Here is a 22228-nt window from a genome sequence, read left to right as displayed (position 1 = left end):
GGAAAATGTGGATTAAATCTCGGTTTTTGTGCCTATTTCTCTCTATTCACAGTCTCCACAGGTAAAGCTCACAATGTAAGTGATTCATGTCAGTTGGCAGCTTGAAAAGTATGTTCTTGTTAAATACATGGGCATCGTGATGAGAACTGCCTGGTCAGAAGTCATGTCTCATCCTCACAGCATCAGCATAAATCCTCATTCCTTGTTGCATGACACATCAGCAGATGGGCTCACTGTGTTTATAAAGGGATGGAGATGGTCAGGAACAATACTCAGGTGTGGTGTTTAAATGATGCTGAGTTGGTACTAAGGGACCAAAAGCGTGTCAAAAAATATCCTCCACACCACTACAGCACCAGCAGCCTGAAGGGTTGATACAAGCCATGCATCGATGTTGTTGTTTATACCAAATTGTCACCCTACTATCTAAATGCTACAGGACAAATCAAGACTCATCAGACCAGGCAACAGTTTTCCAGTCTTTTGTTGTCCAATTTTGTTGATCCTGTTTGAATTGTAGCTTCAGTTTCTGCTCTTAGCTAACAGGAGTGGCACCTGATGTGGTCTTCTGCTGCTGTAACTCATCTGCTTCAAGGTTCAGCAGGTTCTCCATTCAGAGATGCTCTTTGCATAGCTTAATTGTAACGAGTGGCTATTTAACTCATAGTTACGTCCTTATCAGCTTGAAGCAGTGTAGCCATTCTCCTCTGACCTCTGACATCACAATGCATTCATACGTCTTCCACTTTCCCACTTTAGAATTCCATCAGTGTGATGTAAATAATGTGTATTTTACGATACTACCTTGTTAGTTAGGTCTGGATTATAATTGACCCCAATTCAGCCACATTTTAACTCCGAAGGCCTCGCGTGTGGAAACTGTGGCAATGCAGACTTCAAGGGGGTTCAAAGTTATTCAATCATTGACAGGTACAAACAGACAAACTGCTTACTCTTCATTTCTTTACAGTTAATAGGTAAAAGATGGGTGTCCCATATATACTTGAACGTGTGAGTGTGCAACAGTATGATGAAGTCCTGCTGCGGTGTTATTATGAGACATAGTGTCAATATTTCAAAGTATGATCATTATGCAAGCAAATAACAACCTTGAGTGTACTACCTCATGAGCTAATGGCTGTTTGTACAGAGAAGTGTCTGCAGTGATCAGCATTTTTGGAAACGGTCAATTTTTATTTTAAGAACTTTTCATTTTAATGCCGTAGTTTGCATTATATTTCACTGTCTACAGCCTATATGTAAACGAGCTTCTTTGAGAATAAAGCTAGTTCAGTGTCTATTCTCATAATACATACCAAAAAAGACCAAATAGCTGATAGCTAGGAGAAGTCAGAGAGCCAACCCGCAGCTGAACATGAATGTAGAGGAGCTGGAAAGAGTCTCTAGTTTCAAGTTGTTTTGTACACACATCTAAAAAATACCTAAAATAGACACACAACACACAGTGTCTTATTAAAACAACATACAACATATACAACAAACACTGTATTTTCTGAGACCTCTGAGGAACATTAGCCTGCCTCAAAACCTCCTGGTGTCAAAACCTATTGGTTTACTATTAAAAAAAGCTCTCTGAGCCCCTACAGGCTCCGCCTTTCTCAGGCGTCCCCCCCCCCCCCCCCCCCCCCCCCCCCCCAGGGGAGTGCTGGTGAAGGAACTGACAGTACCCTAAAAATCTAGAGGAAAAAAATCCAAATTTCTGCACTAAGAAATATTGCATTTATAAAAGATATTGTGCCCTCTCAAAACAGTCATTCCATCTCGAATCATCTTTCTGTGTGACAGTTAAGATAAACCTTTGGTGGTGGGGCTCACCTCAGGGGGAGATGACATCCTCTTCCCTCCCTGAAGGACCTGTGCAGCACTCGCTGTCTCAAGAGGGCACGCAGCATCCTACGGGACTGCACACACCCAGGACACCAGGTGTTTAAGCTGCTGCCGTCTGGCAGGAGGTTCAGGCTGCTGAGGTCCCGAACAAATAGACTCAAGGACAGCTTTTACAACAGGGCAATAGCCCTGATCAATGCAAATAGCTGACCTGACTGGATACCTCCCTGGACTTTTTTAGGGGGGAGGTAACAATGTTTAAAATAATAACAATAATAATATTTATATTTATAACAAGGTGCAATAATAATTAATGTGCAATAATAACAGTGTGCAATACACATACACTTTAGTGTTAATATACTGTGTTGTGTTGTTTGTGTTGCATTGTGATGTGTCATATCGTGTCGTGTTGTGTTATATGTAGTGCTCATTGTACTATGTATGACTGTGCAATGACAATAAAGAGTTATCGTATCTTATCTTATCTTTATTAGTCCCACAAGTGGGAAATTTGCTAACCATCTCCAATTCACCTAAACATTTTTTAGTTCAGCTTTTAAACATATATAATGATTGCTGTGAAATGTTATCTTCATGCATCAAATGCTTTTCAAATATATACTTTTATATTTTATATACTTATTTTCTCCATTGTAATTACTACCTGTAATTACTACCACCTGAAATTACATGGAAACTCCACAATGTTGTTCTATTTAGATTAGAATAACTAGTGTGATACATATTAGCTATACCCGACTATTTCTATTGCATATTTTCTGCATGTATGTGACTAAGAATGTCATATTAAAACATTTTCTCCATTTTATTTTGCATTATTGTGAAACACAACTATTTTGTTTTCTTTGTTATGCTCAATGAACAGGAATGCTTTAAATGTTTTGGGTTTTTTTCTCCCGTAGTTTAATTCCCCAATTCATTGTTTATGTACCCGGTCCCAAATTATATATTCTGAATAGTCCAGTGAAATTTTCAGGCTTTTGACTTCACAAGTATTTATGTTCAAATATTGTCTCAAATTTCAAAGGAGAAAAAAGGCCTGAAAGTGGGTGAATGGGCCTTTTAAAAAAATGAAGCTAAAATTTCACAGCAATCTGTCCCAATTAAAATAAATAAATAAATACAATTTCCAGTTTGAGATGGACTGATGCAAAGAAAATCAAAAGATTGTCAGAGTATGTACTAGCTTACCTACAACAAGCTTTTTAAGTGGTTTGAATAGCTAAAAGAAGAATTCACATTCCCTATCACAGAGCCTACATAGACTCCTACTGGCATCTTCAACTAAAGACTTAAATCTAATAAACAGGAAAGAGTTTTTAATAAACTGCAAACTGGGAAGCAAACTAAAATCATCTCAATATGATGTTTTTGAGTATGAATTTAAGCAATATGCTTCACATGGGAAACTAACATTAATACGGCTGTATCACAAGATAGATGACGGGTGAGCTACCAGAGGGCAGTGATGCAAGAGTTAAATAATATCTTGGAATATTTCTAACTGAAGCAATCAAGTGTACCACAGTTAAGTGGCTCAGACCTGAAGCATATATCAGATGGAACAAATAACATACTCAACGAGACTTCAAAACAATTTATCAAACGTTGGAGGCCGGTTGCCTATAGCAATCCCGACTCAGTTTGCTAATCTGAGTTAACTGACAGAAACAATACGCATAAATATGTCCTAGAAAGTTACTTACTGCTCACACATACCTGTATGCACACACCATGGTGGGGTCTCTTCCCTCTCTCTCTGGTGTTATTTTTGCTTTTTTGCAGCTATTTTTTCCAGTTTTCATCTTTATTTATTCTATTTTTTTTTTATCTATTGAATTTTGTATCTGTCTCTTTACTCCTTGCAGAGTAAGGAGATGGGATACTTATGTATCTAACTATCCAGATAAAAACAGAGTAGATGAAACAAGAGTCTGAATTGTACACGTAAATGCATGAAGGTCTAAATTTACTGTGACTACAACCTGATTTTCCAAAAAAAGTGTCATGTGGTAAAATGTAAATAAAAGCAAAACACAGTGATTTTTAAATTCTCAAAATCCTATACTTTATTCACAGTAGAACATAGAAAACATATCAAGTGTTTAAACTGGGACATTTTACTATTTCATGAAAAAATATTACCTCATTTTGAATCTGATGGCAGCAACACATCTCAAAAAAGACAGGGGCAACAAAAGGGTTGAAAAGTAAGTGCTAAAGTATTAAAAAGGAAAAAAAAAACCTGGAGGAATATTTTGCAATTAAGGGTGTTGTAACACTGACCTGTTTTGTAACAGGTCAGTAATATGATTGGGTTTAAACCGAATCATGTTAGAGAGGCAGAGCTCACAAACACCAATCTGCAAAAAGCTGCATCTTTATAATGTGAAACAACTTCAGAATGATCTTCCTCAGTTACGAAGTATAAAGTACTGGCCATTGTAGGTTGAATACATGTTTTTCTATCAAAATGATAAGTAGTCTCTCTTTATATGACATCCTTTTGTTTGTTAACCAATTTTAATTAACAATAATATTAGTAATTGTAATAATAAATCACACCCACAGGTGTTTCTCTAAAGACACGGTTTAATCTAAGTGTTAAACATTAAAAAACATTTGATGATGTTGAACGTCAACGCTGTCTCTAAGACGAGAATCAAAGAAACTCCTGCTAAAAACAAAAGTCACTATCACGATTCCAGTAAAAAAAAAAATCTTAGAAATGGTAGATGACAACATAAATGTATGAAAATGATGATTTTCAAAATTTACAGTTGTCTCATGTCCACATCATATTACAGTGACAGTTTTTCAACACTTCAGCCTAACATATCATTTTTTATTGACATAGATAGTCTCAGTTATTATTCATTTTTAAATTTTAAAGAAATTACCCAATTTCCTTCGGGGCCAATAACGTTTATTGAATTGAACTGAATTGAATTGAAAGATTTAAAGAGATCAAGGAAAATTGTGGTTTAGCAAAGATACGAGAGTGAGAATTTAACAATCAATGGCAGTGAATCAGTCCACGTTTATGGTATCACCTGTTGCCGTCGATTCAAGGCACCAGTTTTTGTTTTAATTTTCACCTGAGCAAAGTCCCCATATACATCTTAATCATATGTTACTATTTCTTTCCATGGTTTTTCCCCATTTGGGCCATTGGAACGGTCCAACAGTACTAGCATGTTGTAATGAACCCTCACCTAACCACACTGAGAAAAGCACATAGTCCTCGTGTGTCACGTATAACTTTCCTTCCTGGTGTCAGGAAAACTTTAACCAGCCTTTTATGAATGATTTAACGTCCAAGGTAATAGCTGGCACTTAGATAAATCTCTAAATCTGGATTCTACAACCCCGGGTTAAAGCCATTACGGACTTTGGCCAAGAGGTTCAAGGTATGTAAACTGAACTGACTTATCTTTCATTGCAATAAATAATACTTTCATATTGTGGCACATGTGTGTTGTACTAAAACTGCACACAGAGTATTAGCCAGAAACTGAGTGGAAACTAGCTTGGGAATGAAAAAAAGCAAACATCCATCCAGTTATACACTACAGGCAAGCATGCACAGATTCAGAGTTCATCAGTGCTTGCTCTGCTTTAACAGCTTATTTACTGATGTCACTAATGCTTTTTCAGGGGTAGCTCCTGAAAAAAATTCAGGTTCACTTAACTCTAGACTATGTAAAACTGTTGTCTGAAAACTAATTGCAAAAGTCTATATTCAGTCATTAGCACTGAAAAGTTAAAAAGCTACGTGTTTGTTTGTGTCGCTACTCCTCCAGCTCATTTCCTTTTCCTGCAAAGAGAAGACTTGACAGAACAAAACGAAACTGCTACTGACTGAGAACACCTACTGCAGCTCTTTTTGGACCACATTTTCTTCATCTTACTTGGAAAAAATATAATGACGTACACTTGAAAAAGATTTTAAAAATGCATGTAGTAAAGTTGGATTTCAAACCTTTACAATTTTTTTTACTTTTAAAAGCAGAAAATTTGTTATATTTTTTAAGCCATTTCTGTCTCATTGGTTTATCACTGGATATGTGTCTTCACCATATCGTTCATTTACTCTGGCTTGCGTTGCTCATTGCCAACTTGAATCCATTTTTTTTTTATATCTTTGAAACAGAAGGCTTTGGATCAAATTTAATAGGCACAAAGCTTAAAAATATATTTTCCACTGTTTTCTAAAAAGAAGGGTTATAAAAAGCATCATAGAGCTATCTAATGCCCAAACTGATACTGCCTAAACATTTTTTCACAATACCAGTGGGAAATCAAACAGAGGAATGAACCGGGCACATCTTTTCTCTTTCTCCTCTGGCTCACCTACACCTCAGAGTCCTCTGACCTGCTCTCTGTGGCTGCAGCTGCCCTGTTAGCATGGACAACAGCAGCGTGAACTGTGTGAAACAGAAGGCTGCCCATGTCTTCGTCATTCTTACCAAAGAATTTTCCCTTCTGCAGGGTATCAATGAGTGAAGTGTTACAACAGGCAAGGAGCACACTCACGCCAATCCCTTTATATTCCTTGACCAGCCCTAGAAAAGCAGCCAAGCCTGCTGAATCTATGAAAGGGATTGCAGAACAGTCTAAAACTATTGTGTGAAACTCCAATTCTCTTTGGACCAGTCTCACTGCAACATCTCCGTTATTTTTCTCTCCGTTCGCCTTGGCCTGCTTCGCAGACGCATCTTTGGCCTTCTTCTCTGCCTTTTTCCTTTTGGTCAGCTCAAAGAAGGGTTCGACTCCGACAGCTTTGTAGAGAGACTTGAGAAAAGACTCCTTATTGGCGTAGTACAAAGGAGCCTGGAAGCGGAATATTTGAACCCGAGATGGTGCCACAAGGTTCTTATACTCTTCCAAGTCCTCGTAAAAATCAGTGTCATCAACCCGGCCCAGGAGGGAGACCTGACATCAAACCCCAGAGTGTTGAGATTATTCACAATTACTTGAATCATTTTCCAATTATTAGTATAAGCATCATTTAAAATGACCTTATTTGCTTACCTTTGGATTTTGAGTCCTAAAGATGAAGCAGATCATGGAAAAGATTATTCCTACAAGGAGGCCCAGCTCCACACTGATCAGAGCCGTGGCTGACATGGCAACCAGCCAAACGATGGCGTCATTTCGGCTCGCACGCCACTTAGCCGGTACATCCCTGAACTTTCTCAGTGCCCCCCGAAGGCTAACAATTATGATACAAGCAAGCACACATTTCTGGAGAGCTTGGAAGAAAGGTGCAAAGAAGAGGAGGACAAGGAGGACTACCAGGGCACTGATCAGACTTGACACCTGGTGGAGATGGTAGAAGACAGACAGAGCTGATAGTTATGAAGAAATCAAATTACCACACAAATACTAACACCGCACACTTGACGTCAGGACAGACTTGAAAAAGGTTACAAGAAAATGTTTTCTCTTACAGGAAAGTTTGAGCAGGATAATAACGTGGAGGTCTGAGCTGTCACCAGTGATGAACCTAACCCTGGGTAATCAGACTAAGTCTTGGCAATCAGCAAAAAAAGAAAATAATCAATCTAATGGACGTACATCAAAAAACATTCAAATTTTTTGCAAAAAAGTCCATTTAGGTTAGGGTTAGGGTTATCACCAGTGATGACTTACAACTCAGAAGGTATTCCCCAAGGCATTTTTAGTACGTCACTTGCTTTCACCAGCAATTTCACAACTAAATGTAGTGAGAACACTTTTTTCCAAGATCTTCAAGTGAGAGATTTTAGACTATTCCTTCAGGTCAAAGAAGAAATGTACCTGTGTCTTGCAGCCTGTGGAGTCCTTCACCATTGTTTTTGCCAGTGCTGCACTGGTGGTGAATGAGTGGAAGAAGGAGGGAATGATATTACAGAAGCCGATAGCCAGCATCTCCTGGTTGGGACGAACGGTGTAGCCATGTTTCTTAGCAAACATTTCAGACAAAGACACCGTGAAGGCAAAACTACAAGACAAAAATAATATTTTTGGTGAATATTTAGGTTTTGCAAATTCATCTCACCTGAGGTCAGCATGTTTTCTAGCAACTTATCAAACATTATTTAACGGATCAAGAAGGCTTTTTAGAAAGTTCAGCAGTTTGAAGAATCTAACTTCCCATACCACTTTCCTTTAAAAAAGATACAAACAATAGAGGTGGAAATGACCTTAGGTGTGTGTGTTTTGAAAGGAAAGCCCAGTCAAAACTCAAAGTCGTGCATCCCGCCCAGACAATAATGTGGCTACTGATATGTATCTGTAATAACTAAGATTAGAGGCACATGTTCCTGCAAAGTCAACCTGCTGTTAAACTGGTTTCACTTTACCTAATGACTGCCAAAGGAATGGCATCCAGCACCACACGGGACATCAGACTAAAGCTGGGCAGCTGGGGAGGCATGAACCCTGTGGGGATGTGACCAGAAACGCTAGAGCCATAACGGCTGTTCAGCTCTCCAAAATGACTGGCTAGTGTAGCTCCGGCCACTACTACAAGCTCAGTGGGGAGAGGCATCTTCAGACGATCCTTATAGCGTTCCTGAATCTCCTTTGCTGCCACTGAAATAAAAATGTATTGTGAAATAAAAATCCATGTTAAAGAAAATTTTATTTTTCCAGGTTACATTATATTGATATTATATACGTATCCAAATGTGACTGACCTAATATTGAGATACAGATGGCACTAGTGATGAGGTCACACAGGTTGGTCTTGTGAATGTTGGAGAAGATGTTGAACCAGGTAACGACTACTGTGCCATAGCCCTGGTGACGTGGAATCTTTAAACCCAGGAGGTATTTAGCCTGCACGGTCAGGATGGTGAAGGACGCTCCGGTGGCAAAGCCATCGAGCATGGGAGCCGAAAGGTAAACTGAGACAAATCCCAGTCGAAACACTGCCATCAAAACCTGCCGAGGAGACAAGGATGTAGAGGAGAGAGAGAGTAAAAAAAAAAACATGCTGGTCTGTTAAGTGGCTGCAGGTGTTTTGATCGATTTGTGAAAAAGGTTCAAGTTAGAAGCATATAGAAACCAAAGTCCAGTGTGACGTGTGGAAATTTAAGCCCAAAAAGGAAAAGAATAAATACCAGAAAACTGGAAAAATTCTAATGCAATAGCTGTGAGATCATCATCATAATAATGACCCTTCCACAGAAACACATCGTCTAACTGTGCTGTATTATTTTACCATCCTTAATTAAAGCATTATCACTGTAGTCGGATGAAACACTTGGTCAGGCTGCATACATTGTGTGAAAAAGTAATTACTCCCTTGTTAAATCATGAATTAACTGTGATTGAGCCCATTTTTTGAAAAACCAAGTTCAATTACATTAGCTAAACCCTGACCTGATTACTAAGAAAAATGCAGAATAAAAAAAATACCTTCAATAGAACCTGTCTGACAAACTGAAGTAGGCTGAAAGAGCTAAAAATGAAATGTATCATGCCACAATTTAAATACATTTAAATAAACAGCTGAGAATCAAAGTCATTGATATCTATCAGGAAGTGTCATAAAGCCATTTCTAAGGGTTTGGTACTCTAGCAAACCACACACCATTATCCACAAATGGAGAAAGCTTGGGATAGTGGTGAACCTTCCCAGGAGTGAACGGCCTACCAAAATTACTCCAAGAGCACACTGATGACTCACCCAGGAGGCCACAGAAGAACCCAGACTAACATCTAAAGAACTGTCTCAGTTGCCTCAGTTAATGTCAGTGTAAATGATCCAACAATAAGAAAGAGACTGGGTAAAAATGGCATCCATGGGCAGTGAAAACCACTGGTGACCAAAAAGAGCGCAAAGGTTCATCTTATCCAGGTCGCTGCTTGTGCGGTCGACAGGCCAGTCAGCTGATTCTGATTATCAAACAACATCCTGACCATTCCAAAGATTTTGGGGACTTTTTGGAAGGTTTGAATCCCATTATATCTGGTATAAAACTACATCCGCATTTAATAAAGAACAGACAAATATGGTGGTGGTAGTGTGATGATCTCGGGCTGCTTTGCTGCTTAAGGATCTGGGTGACTTGCTGTAATTGATGGAACTGAATGAATTCTGTTCTCTACCAGAAAATTCTGATGGAAAATGACAAAATTAAGTTCTGGAGTAGCCTAGACTTAAATCAGATCGAGATGCTTAGCTAGGTTTAAATCGGTTATTCATGATCAAAACCCCCAATGTGGCTGATTTAAAATGATTTTGCAAAGAAGAGCTGGCCAAATTCTTCCACAGTGATGTGAAAGACTCATTGTCTGTTATTGCAAATGGTTGATTGCAATTCTTGCTGCAAAGGACTGCAAAACCAGTTATTAAGTTTAGGGTCCAATTGCTATTTTGCACAGAGTCAGATAGATTTTAATAACTTTTTTTCTCTTTATTAAGTGAAATCAACGTTCGTAAAACTACATTTTTGTATTTACTCGGGTTATCTTTGTATAATAATAAAATATGTTTGACGATCAGAAACATGAAACTGCAACAAATCTGCAGAAAAATAAGAAAACAGGAAGAGGCCAACACTTGTTCATAGCACTGTATCAGTGTGTGCATCTTGCCAACAAAGGTGCTTGAAAAACAGAATACACAGAAAAACAATTGTGCTCTTTACCTGGTAGACTCCAGCCAGGAATGTAACAGCAACAGCAATGCTGATGGCGTAACACTCCTTCCCACACTGCATACCCATTAACTCCACAGTGTGAACTTTAGTGACTGTGAGGTTTATGCCCAGTGTATCATTAAGGACATCAATATTAGACACTGCTGAGTCCTCACTGAGGTCAAAACCTGCCTTGAACACCTCCCTATCCACCACCTGTAGAAAAAAGAAAATGACAACATAAAATCTTTAGCTGCATGCTTAACATGCACGTGGGAGATTGACCAGATTCTGATTTATTACCTGTCCAATCATGAGGCTCATGAGGCTGAAGATGCCTACAGACACATGCCTGGATGTCCCCATGAGGAAGTAGATGATGTTAGCATAAAACGAGGTGTATAGGCCATATATGGGCTCCACCCCTGCCAGCAGGCAGTAAGCAATGGCCTGTGGTACCAAGATGATACCTACAATCATCCCAGACATCACATCACCCCAGACATACTCTTTAATGTTGTATTTAGGCAACCAGCGCATCACAGGGAAAAACCCTGACAGGGTGGATCGGATTCTGGGCACAGAGCAAGTTACAGCTTGCTTCAGCTTTGATTTAAGGACTGACACTGCAGGCTTTCGCTGGCGAACTTGTCGCTCCAAGAGAATGGGTATGGCCGGTGGGGTTTCTGTGGTGTTGGCAGCTTCCTCCATGGTCTCAGAGAGGAAGAAGAGGGAGCACAGTGTAAGGAAAAGGGAAGCGTTGACGATGAAGTGGTCAGCTTTGCTCCTGCGAAAGAGAGGGACAAATACAGTTTTATATCCAGTGATTCCTACTTGAGTGCATTGTTTGTAACTTTGAGATCTAACAAATTTGTTGACGGCTGTCAGAATGGTCCATTTAAACCATTTTCATCCAAAAGTTCAGCTTGGACTCCATCTTTTAAGGATTCCTTAAGTCACAGTTCTCATGACATGCAAATGCTGTTCTCTGTAACGGTCCCACGTTTTTGTGATGACATAGTGTAATTTTGCTGATGTTTTTTCTTTGTGCATTCTTCCACGTCCTTTAAACTGCTGATACAGAGCTCTGTGTGAGAACGTTCACTCGGGGTTATGAATTAACTTAACACTATCTTTCTTTGTAAATAAACTAACAACAGGGCAAGGGTTAATTAGCTCCATTGAAAATCCATGACAAGATGTGCCATTAAGTTAAACTTCCTCACTGTCTAGAAGCAAACATACCACACACACACACACACACACACACGATTTAAATACAATATGGACAAGGTTAAATTGTGATATGATGTAAGGCACAAGTGAAACATAGCTTATCTTATACCCCTACACTCTTTAATTGTGGCTATGCTGGGGTTGAGTGGGGGCAAGGTTACTGAAGACCAAAGCGATGGGAAATTACTGACAATGGCCTTATAAACACAGAACAAAACATGACTGCAGTCGTTATAAAATGATCCCTGGTGCTGGTTTTGGAAAAGAGAAATATAAATGGAAAGGAAAGCCCATATGTTGGATAGACCTATCCAGTAGTGCCTTTCCCCCCCAATAATAGCTAGAAAAGACTCCAGCCCCACATGCAACTCTAAATTGAGTAAGGGGTTAAGAAAATGAATGAGAAAACTAAGGTTTGTCTAGTTGGAAGCTTGCATTCATTTGAGTTTACTTCGTCATATCTAACATTCCAATAGTTTAGTGAATTCACTCATGTGCAAACCATTACAGCTCCCAGTAGATGAAGCCTAATGACTGTGGTGAATTTCATATTTTGACCTAGTGCAACACTGAGTTAACATTTGGTATTTTTAGTGAAATTTCTTAAAAACTATTACCATGAAAATTGTTTCAGGGATTCAAAGGACAAAGCCTAATCTTACAGCTATCATGTATGACTTATCCTTATCCTTATATTTTATAGCCTCCAAATATGTGAGATTCCCAGACAATAATCCAAATGTGTTTTGACACATTTGTTCAGTGAAACGTTTGATCAAATATGAATGAAATTTGCAACAGCACTTACATCATCAGGTCATTTTAGCAATATTTTAACCATATTTGATACACTTCAAGCACTTTTCTGCCTCAAATCTACTGCCAATTTAGAATCACCAATTAAGCTAGCTCACATTTCTCTGGACTGTGAGAGGAAACCTTAAGGACAAATATGCAATCTCAGCACAGAACCAGGGAATGTCTTGCTGTGAGACAATAGAGCTAACAACTGCACAAACATGCAGTCCAAATGCCTGCAGAACTTGTGTTTTGCGCTGTTTAGCATGCTAAAACTAGCCATGATGAAAATAAAATTGAAATTGTCAGTATGAGCTTGCTAGATTCTTTTTATTATCACCTAGCTTAAAGTAGGCATGAAACACTATACATACTACGCTTTAGTACATGAATTCTAACTCTAAAATTTGTCATAGGTTTTCAAGTTGCAGTGAAACTGGGTCAAAAGTGTCTAAATGTAGCATAGCAACATATTTGTCCCAAAGCACAGAAGGTCACGAGGTGGTTGATGGGCTAACTATTACACCACATACAATAACTAACTCAAAATAAGTCAAATTAAACAAAAAAAAAAATGCTTTAGGTACTGTTTTTGGTGACAGGGATGAATGAAAAAAATTATCCACTATCTATACAGATGCTGCTATAGCTCACCTGGTTAAACAGTGTGATTCTGAAGTGCTGTACTGTATGCTTGTAAGTTTTCTCCCCAACAAAAACAAAAAGGTCGACGAAACGTCGTCACCTGCAGATGCCTTTGGTTTCATTCTATAATACTGGACTTATTTTTCTACAAGGTTTGAACTTTGAGAGTGTTTAAACGAGAGAAAGTGTGAAAATGTTCATGCCTGTCTGAGAAAAGTGTATAAAGTGTGTAGTGAGGGGTTTTACAGCCTTAAGACAGCTATAGTAATTGTAAAAAATAAAACTGGCTACTTCGCAGATTTCACTCATTGCGGGTTATTTTTAGAACATAACTCGAGGGACCGCTGCAATAAATCATAATTAAACTGTATTGTCCCTTTTTAATCATTGCTTCTTAAGCAGCAGACGGTCCATTATCGCTGGCTAGCTATTTCATAAATGAGGACTATGTGGAGGACAGGGTTTTTTGAGCTAGGTGTATTAGTAGGCCACTCTATGTTTGATTTTTCTTCCTTCAATGTCATCAGGATCAGGATCAGCTCTGACCTATAAGCAAAGCATTATGATTTCACAGTTTTACAGGCTTATTAGTTACTCAGCATTTTGACTGCATAGGTCTTGACATTTATTGGAATGAAGCCTCAATACTATTTACTGAAGTGTTAAATTAACCAAACCTCTAATTTTTAAAAAACCTTTTTGTTCTAAATATCTAGGGAAGATTATCAGAGCTTTGTCGCTTGTAAACACATAATGTTCAACTAGCTTTTAAAAGCCATTACAGTTGCACCGAGTATAATTTATATATAGATATTAACTTGTCAGCACATTCCTGGTGTTCAACAATACAGTAGCAGCAGCGCTGCAGCTAAGATAACATGTCTCAGAAACCATAAAAAAAACCAAGTGACATATAATCTGTCTGTGCCATCAGAACGCTGACATGTGCTGTGATTTACTGTAGACTTCCTGTGGCAGCGCTGGCTGTTATGTAGTCAATGGCTTGATAGGAATTGTTTATCTTTTATATATTTGCTGTTTTTGTTTCTGATTAGTTTTGCTCATATTTAACTTTTATGTTGCTTTTTATTAAACTCGCTGTCTCTGGGTAGTTTTGTTTAGCGAGCAAAAACTGTTCAGGCAGCACAGAATCGGCTCCTTTGAAGCAACAAACAAGTCTATGTTCATGTGGGTATCATAAATCTCACCTGAAGTTTCTAACTGATAGAAGTGACAGGAGATAAATTGTGACCGTTCTCATTGACGAAAAACACATAAAAAGAAATCAAGAGCTGGCTTGCTGTTTGCTTGGTAGCTCACCCCCGCCAGCAGATACAATCTGTAAAGATTAACTGCTTTGAGGAATAGAACTCACACTGAGGACCCAAACAAATTTAGTTCATTTAGTTCAGTGTCAGCCCCGAAAAGCACCGAAACCAACTGATTGAAGGTGTGACAGTCAGCCGTTTCTAATCAAAGTTTTCTGCCTTTAATCATGTGATGAAAGCACTTCTCAGCTGCTTAGAATTCACCTTGGAGTCCATCCCAGCTGTCATTTAATCTCAAAATATAAATTTGTGTATACCACAAAAAGTGACTAAATTATGCCAGGTCTGCATATTATGTGCATACGCAGAAACTTTCATAGTATTGCAGTGACCTAAAGTACACAGATAGAAAATGTGGCATTCCACATAATGAGCACTAAATCTGAGGTCTTCCAAAGCCAACAGTCCTTCTGCAGGCAACTTGTGTTGAAGCTAACCTCAAGTCAGAGAACCGGCATTTTTGCAAGTCATTACACTCGTTTAAGTCAGGCTCCAGAATTGTTTCACACAGATGTGATGTCAAAAATGACAGCGAGGATAACATCTAGAGCAGCGGTCCCCAACCCCCGGGCCTCGGACCGGTACCGGTCCGTGAGTCGTTTGGTACCGGGCCGCGAGAGTTGAGGCTCAGGTGTGAAATGTATGGTTTTCAGGGTTTTTATCAGTTTTCAGCGTTATTTTGTTATCGTTTTTATCGTTAACTCGGTTTTCCTGGGTCTTTTCACGTGTGTTATGAATAAATCTTCTTTTTTTCGGTACCGGTACTAGTTTTATTTTGTTGTATTTATCCGCGACACCTTAAAGGCCGGTCCGTGAAAATAATGTCGGGCATAAACTGGTCCGTGGCGCAAAAAAGGTTGGGGACCGCTGATCTAGAGAGAAAAACACTGAGTAAGCTAAATTGTCACACAACCGCTCCATGCCAGCTTAGCGCAGTAGGTGTAATTTATCATTAATACCGCTGAAACATCTCTAATCTGAAATGGGTGGAACTAAATAAAACACCTTTCTCTGTGGTGTTCAAAACCTTTGCAAATGGGGAATAAATAATTACAAAAACTCCTGAAATAACACAGACATCTGTTCCCTGCAGACTAACTACTCTCACTATAAAGAACAACTTTGAACTGTGCTTCCCAGTGAAAAACAAACTCAGCTTTCAAAGCCAGAATTTCCTCTACGTCCAAATCCAAATTCATAGAAAAGTTCCAGTCAGTGAAATTTAATAATGCACTCACCTGTAGAGTCACTGGCACAACTACAAATAGCCGTCTTCACTGTGTCATATTTAAGTCAACTCTGAGTGTATTTTTCTCTTCCTGTCCTCAAATCTCAGATGTCATGCAAGCAGTCAGACCAGTCGATGTGAGAGCTGAATGTATATGGTGAGATAAGAGCAGCGCTTTGTTCCCTCCCTACTGGGTTGATAGCTGGGAGTGGGTGGGTCTTGTATTTATATGCAAGTGTGTTTGTTGGCAAGAGGTTAAATTGAGTCAATTTTTTACTGGATCACAGTGTTTATCCACTCTGTTGGATGGCTCGGGCCGTGATTGTGTTTGCAATGTTAAAATGGACCTAGACTCTGTGTCAACATATCCATAGTATTTAAATATATCTTGTAGACAGAGTGGATTACAAGGCAAACAGAACCTAAGGTGTGACAAGCAGAGAATTGCTGCTGGGAAACAGCTTTCCTTAAAATAAACTCATGTCACCTGTGAGTTAAGTGGTCTTTGCATAATGATTTAAACAATGATTTGTTCCTATATGACTGGATTAAAAAACACAAAGCACACACAGAATGAGTAACATTGCACCAATAGCGTATTAATGAATTAGCACCTTAATCTAATCTGAGGTTATATCAGCTATTTTATAAGGTACAAGGTTCGGTAATTGATTAAAGTTCTTAATAGACACACATATAATCATTTAAAAATAATTCAGTATTGTGTAATATAAAGAAAAATCTGACATGGTAGTATTTTTTTTTCATCAAAGCACATTTAATTAGGATTTACAATAAATATGGTATTTGTGCTTCCGGATAAAAAGGCATTAGTATCTTACTAACCAATTTACATGTGCTTTTTTCAAGTCATAGGCAACTGCAGGTGTCAAATTGCTTCATTAGCATGTAAATCTTCCACAGAGATTGTGAATCCCTGTCACTAGAGAAGGGAAGGCAACACTTTGCCTACATTTGTCAGAGATCTTGATGAAAATAAACATATACATACTGTTTTACAAGGCGTTACCTGCTTCGCGAAAGCTGTAAAAGCAAAACCAAAAAGGCACCTGGGAGGTGGAAAAACAAATTCAGCAGTCAAAATGTGCCAACATAACATTTCGCAGCAGTGCGCACGAACACTGAAAACTTTCAGTTTTAGTGCATTGACTGAATATTGCAGAGAAACTGTGACACACCAGCCCTTTACAAGCTGAGGAACCTATACTGACTCAGTAGCTGTGTTACTGATTGAATCAGTAGCTTTTTAAAGGCGATCTCGCCTGATGGGGGACTGTGAGAGTTGCTCCAGGCTCAAATGAAATTACTCGGTTACTCTGGTTAAAATCTTTCTAAAACGATCAGGAAAACAGTCCTGGTATCTTTGCACTGAGCTTATTACACTTTAACAGGTTAAACCAGCATTTCTATGCAGCTGTTCCACTTCATACCTCATCACTATATTCCAAGGCAGTGCACTGTGAAGTGTGAGGTCGTGTGGATGAGCAGTTGTTATATTTCAGCTTAATCTGTTTTATATTAGCAGCTCATTCCAATAAGCCTTTGCATGTGAGATGTTTATGAAACATTGGTGAATTGCATTGTACAGAGTCTGCAAGTGTGGCATTAAGCATTTTATTAAATAAACTCAATCACAATCCTGGGACACCAACTGATCTCAGCGTTATTGCACATCAGCTAACAGCTGTCCTGATGCCTTTTCACACATCCACTTGGTGAATCTAATTTAGGTCCAATATTTAAGCTGTCTTAATGCTGCCGTGCATTTGCAAGCCAGCCCGGTCCTGCTCTAAATGATGTTTCTGACCTAATCAGATAATCACAGTATCAATTGTCATTGATGCTTGTACCTGTCGCTTTTTCTTGGTCTCAGCTGGTCTTCTGATCAAATTAGTGGTTCGCTTTGCATTTTAAAGTTTCCATGGACAAGATACAGAGTCTGAATATGACAGGTGTTTGATGGCACAGAAGTTCTGTATGAAATGTTGAACCTTAAATGTAGTAAAAAGTGATTTGAGTTCACAGAGTAGAAAAACATTTTATAGAATATTGGGAAAAATAACGTTTTCGTAGGACCTTGATTAATCGATCAAATGATTAACAGATCGTGAGTTTGACAGTACCAGCGTTCAGTTGCTGTATGTGTCTTGGGAGTATGAAAAGGGGAATATTGGCAATTAATGGCCCATGCTTACACAGACATTCGGGTGTGTCTAAATTTATCTAAACTGACAGGTGAAAAATATTCAAAATAGTTGCCAGTCTTCCCAGGTGTGGATGTCCCAGCAAATCTACCCCAAGGTGAGATCACAGAAATTGCCAAAAAAACCCAAACAAAAGCTACATTTCAGACTCTGCAAACTATTTTATTACATCAATGTAGGACTGTAAACCTCAATACAATTGGGTAGACAAAACAGAAAGCTGAACATGACATACTGCTAATAAAACCATTTAATAGCCACACTTTGTCACATAGCTAAATTCAACATCCAAACAGCCTCCAGGGATGTTTTGCTGTTTCTGTTGCACCTGTGACCGAGGGTTTCTAATATGAAGATAAATGCTTGGCAGGGCACGAGGGGCCAAAACTATTAAGCCCATTTTGAATGAAGAATTTCTATCTAAATGTGGACTGAACAAACCCGAGGATATCATTAATGAGAAAAACGATAATGGGGGGAAAAGCAATTGGTAAAAGCACTTTACCATGGAGTAGAATAAAGAAAACACTAAGTAACCTTATGAAACTGATAGTGTACTTATGATAGTTACATAAGTAAACCAATAAAACAAATCATCAGTCTGTCATCTCATAGTAAGAAGACTCTAGGTTTAAAGCTGTTCAAAGACATGACCGTCAGGTTATCTGATGATTCCAAAATACCTGGTGGCGTTCATGGATTGGTTATTTGAATCTGTGTTATCCTGTTAAATAAAATACTAATACTACTAATAATAATGAATTAATTATGAGAGAGTTAAGCCAAGGGTAACAGAGCCTTCATGCATTGAGTACATGAAATCCACAGAATTCCACAGGAATAAATTGGCATCCAATAAATGTTAAATGTCCAAATGTAGCTGTACAGGACCTAATGCTAACAATCAACATAAAACATGTGTTACGACAATTACAGTGCTGTGCAAAAAAAACTCTTCTTGAGCAACCCTTCATTTCTTTATATTTTGCTTCCAAGGAGCCAGACTTTCTTGTGATTTTTAAAAATGGTTGTGAGCAGGCTTTCTGAAGGTCCTTCAGAGTTCTTCTTTAAACATTGGCTGCTTTTTCACTGACTTTCAATCCAATCTTTGCACTGATAATTTTCAGAGGAAACCGATTTGTTTGTTAAGCTACTTATCACTGACATTTGAATCATTCAAACTTAAAAAACACACCTGAGTCTAACCAGTGTTGTTTCTACACATAAAAAGAACCAATTTTAAATTATATCTTTAGGAACTTTGTTACAAACATTCTCAATTTGGTCACTTTTCTTTTTGTTCAATCTCCAAATAATGTCAAAGAAAGTGGCAGGCCTAAAACTATCTGTAGCAGATGAACAGTATCTGAAATTCATGACCTTAAGAAACAAGAAAAAAGACTGGACGGATCTAGAGAAATTTTCTTAGGGTGGCATGGAAATCAGATGGGGTGGCAAAATCAAAGCAATTTCTTCACACGTATGCAGGTGTTACTTCTGTAATAAGTACTATATATGGTTAAAATACATCAAATAGAGCAAGTATAACCAGTCTTCATATAAATATAGTCTGTAACTTTCTTATTGGTTTCAGCCCAGATAATTAGACACTCAATTATATAAAAAGGTGAATTTTGAGTACTGTATAATCTATGTAATAAATAAACATGTAGCCCAATAAGAATAAAATCAAGAAAGCTACACAACATGAGGTGGATCAGTTAGAAATACAAGTCTAACTAGAAGTTAGTTGTGACAAGGCGTTACCTGCTTCGCGAAAGCTGTAAAAGCAAAACCAAAAAGGCACCTGTGACGTCATACTTTTGCGACTTCGGGAAAAACCGGCGTAAAACAAAAAACTGTACTTAAGCTGCGTGAAACCGCCTCTGTCCGCCGATCAACTGACCCTGACCCTAACCCACACCCTAACCCTTTAATAAACAGTAAGCAGAATTGATATTGTCCTTGCAACATTGGAATTTCATAAATGCACAAATGGCTTGGCACGCAAAGGAATAACGTCACAACAATGTGATTGGTCACTTGCAATGGTGAACCTGGAACAACATTTTCATGATGGTCTGGGAACAACACCAACACGAGGATATCAGATCATCCTTCCCTCCCCACAGCCTGGACCTGAACATTACTGAGGCAGTTTGGGATCATGCTGACAGAGAACAGAACAAAAGACAGTCAATATTAATTAAAAAGCTATAATGTTTGTTCAAGAAGTCTGGAGAACTTTTCCTGAAGACGACTTCAAGAAATTACAAGAAAGCTTGCCAAAGAGGGTTCAGGCTGTGTTTAAAGAATAAAGATGGTCAAACCAAATACTGACTTTCAAGTTTGTTAGCAATGTACAAACTCTGTTTTTGGATAATGTACCGTATTTCCGTGTAATTTTGCCCTTTAGAAAAATCCTTGTACTTATTTCCCACTTTAGCTAAACAAAATGACACAAGAGCACTCTGAGTGCACACTGCCCCTCCCAGAAGGGCAAGAGTTATACTAAAACAGTGATGTTTATGATGTTTTTATTACAACATGCTGCCGTTAGTCTGTTTTTATTACAACATGTTGCTGTCTGACCCATGACTTTGAAACATTACATACCATATTGTTGTATTTTATTATCTTTACCTCTGTGATTGGAGCCGAGTTGCTCTCTCCATGCTGTACATGCTCGCTCCATATTTGTGATAGATTACTCGATTTTTTTTGTCTAGGTGAACTTTGACCTTGTTCACTAACAATGAAGTTCAAGGTCAAATGCTTAGCCCGTCAGGGTATTCATGTCTCCCACGGCCTAGTATATTGTCATTAAATTTGAAGACAATGAATAAAAACACTGTGGGTAATATAATGTTTTTACTGATTTTCACATTTGGTGTGACCTTGATTGGTTTCACCAAAATTAAATCAGCTTGAGCTGTTACTGACAAAGTTTGAACATATCTTAAAAACTGAGCACACTAGACTGCTAACAAACAAACATACAGACAAACAAACATGACCGATTACGTCCTCCCTGCCTCAGGGGTGTGAATGAGGGGTGGCTAAATCATAGTATTTATATGTTGTTTTAACAACAAAGGAGCTCTGAAGAAGTTTTTAAAACTCTAAACTTGATGTAGTTATAGTCAAAACCTTCAAGAGTAAGACCAAAGAAATGTAATCAGGTGTTGAAATTCTCCAGTGAAACAGTGCAATGATAACATAATTGGAATATGTCAAACTTTTTAAGATTCTGTAGCTTTTTTTTTTTTTTTCAGATTAATTGTTCCTGAGGGACAAACATGCAAATTTTGGCACAGATTGTTTGTTATCTGCTTGTTGCTGTTATCTAAATAAGTCTGCAAGGGATAATAAATAGGGCTGAAATTCACAGTAAAGGACACTGTGTCTCTCTGTGTGTGCAAGTGTGTGGGTGTGTCCCTCAATGCATTATATGCTAGACTGAATGGCATATTTGTCAGTGAGATGTGGTAATTTGCTTCTTTATCTTCACTCAGTCACTATTGCGCTGTTGATATTGCACTCGTCTTTGAAGTGACAGTTTCTTCAGTCTTGTAGCATTTGTTTGTCTCTTTCAGTAAAGACCCTTATCTTTTTCCATCTGAAAGGATTACTGCACTGCCCCTTTAAATCCACCGGCAGCATGCATATGTCTGCAAGCCTGCTCCACCATCTACATGCTTCATCATGCTTTTCGGACACAGTCTTGGTTAAACACAAGCAATGTGAGGCAGGACTTACCCAGAGCGAAAGAGCTTGAATGTGTCCTGAAGGCAACACTGGCCATAACTCCCTGAGTCCTGCCTCCTCGTTCACTATCAGTCTGTTTTCCTCTGTACTGTTGTCCACTTTGCTGCTTGCTGACAATATCTGGCTTCTTCCTGCTTCCTACTGCAAAGCATGATGGGAGCAGCAGCCCCTCTTGTCCTTGGCAGCCTGTTGTCCGTGGAGAAGAGCCTGGCGGGGTGATGGGGAGAGAATATGAGAGAAGGAGAGAGTGAGAGAGAGGAACCGTTGTCTGTGGATGATGGAAACCATGGTAACTAAGCTCCTGCTAGTGCGTGTGTGTGCATATTAGTAAAGATGATGCATTTTGAGTATAAAATTTTATCATATTTCAGTATTATCATAAGGGAACAAACAAATCCCGTTCTTTCCTATTCAGCTCATAAACACAGCTCATATTTACACTGTCATTAATTTAACGATTAATGATGTCTTTTAAATCAGCGGTCTCCAACCTTT

General features: G+C 38.5%; 1 protein-coding gene across 2 annotated transcripts; it reads right to left on the bottom strand.

Annotated features, from left to right (window-relative positions):
* Positions 1-3938: 3938 nt before the first annotated feature.
* Positions 3939-21861, bottom strand: slc26a1 (solute carrier family 26 member 1). 2 transcript variants are annotated; one of them, XM_080875904.1, is made up of 8 exons: positions 21725-21861; positions 10809-11292; positions 10515-10721; positions 8556-8802; positions 8220-8451; positions 7675-7858; positions 6907-7194; positions 3939-6807 (listed from the first exon to the last, which is right to left on the bottom strand). In XM_080875904.1, exons 2-8 carry the CDS (start codon positions 11214-11216, stop codon positions 6226-6228), a joined length of 2148 nt encoding a protein of 715 aa, XP_080732030.1. In that variant the 5' UTR covers positions 11217-11292; positions 21725-21861; the 3' UTR covers positions 3939-6225. The 2 variants fall into 2 exon arrangements, with proteins under 2 accessions (XP_080732030.1, XP_080732029.1); XM_080875903.1 differs by lacking the exon at positions 21725-21861 and adding an exon at positions 15751-15889.
* Positions 21862-22228: the final 367 nt, after the last annotated feature.

The sequence above is a fragment of the Rhamphochromis sp. 'chilingali' genome (assembly GCF_963969265.1).
Source record: "Rhamphochromis sp. 'chilingali' genome assembly, chromosome: 2".
Taxonomy (NCBI): Eukaryota; Metazoa; Chordata; class Actinopteri; order Cichliformes; family Cichlidae; genus Rhamphochromis; species Rhamphochromis sp. 'chilingali'.
The sequence above is the reverse complement of the archived record's forward strand: the minus strand, read 5'-3'. Positions and strand labels throughout refer to the sequence as shown.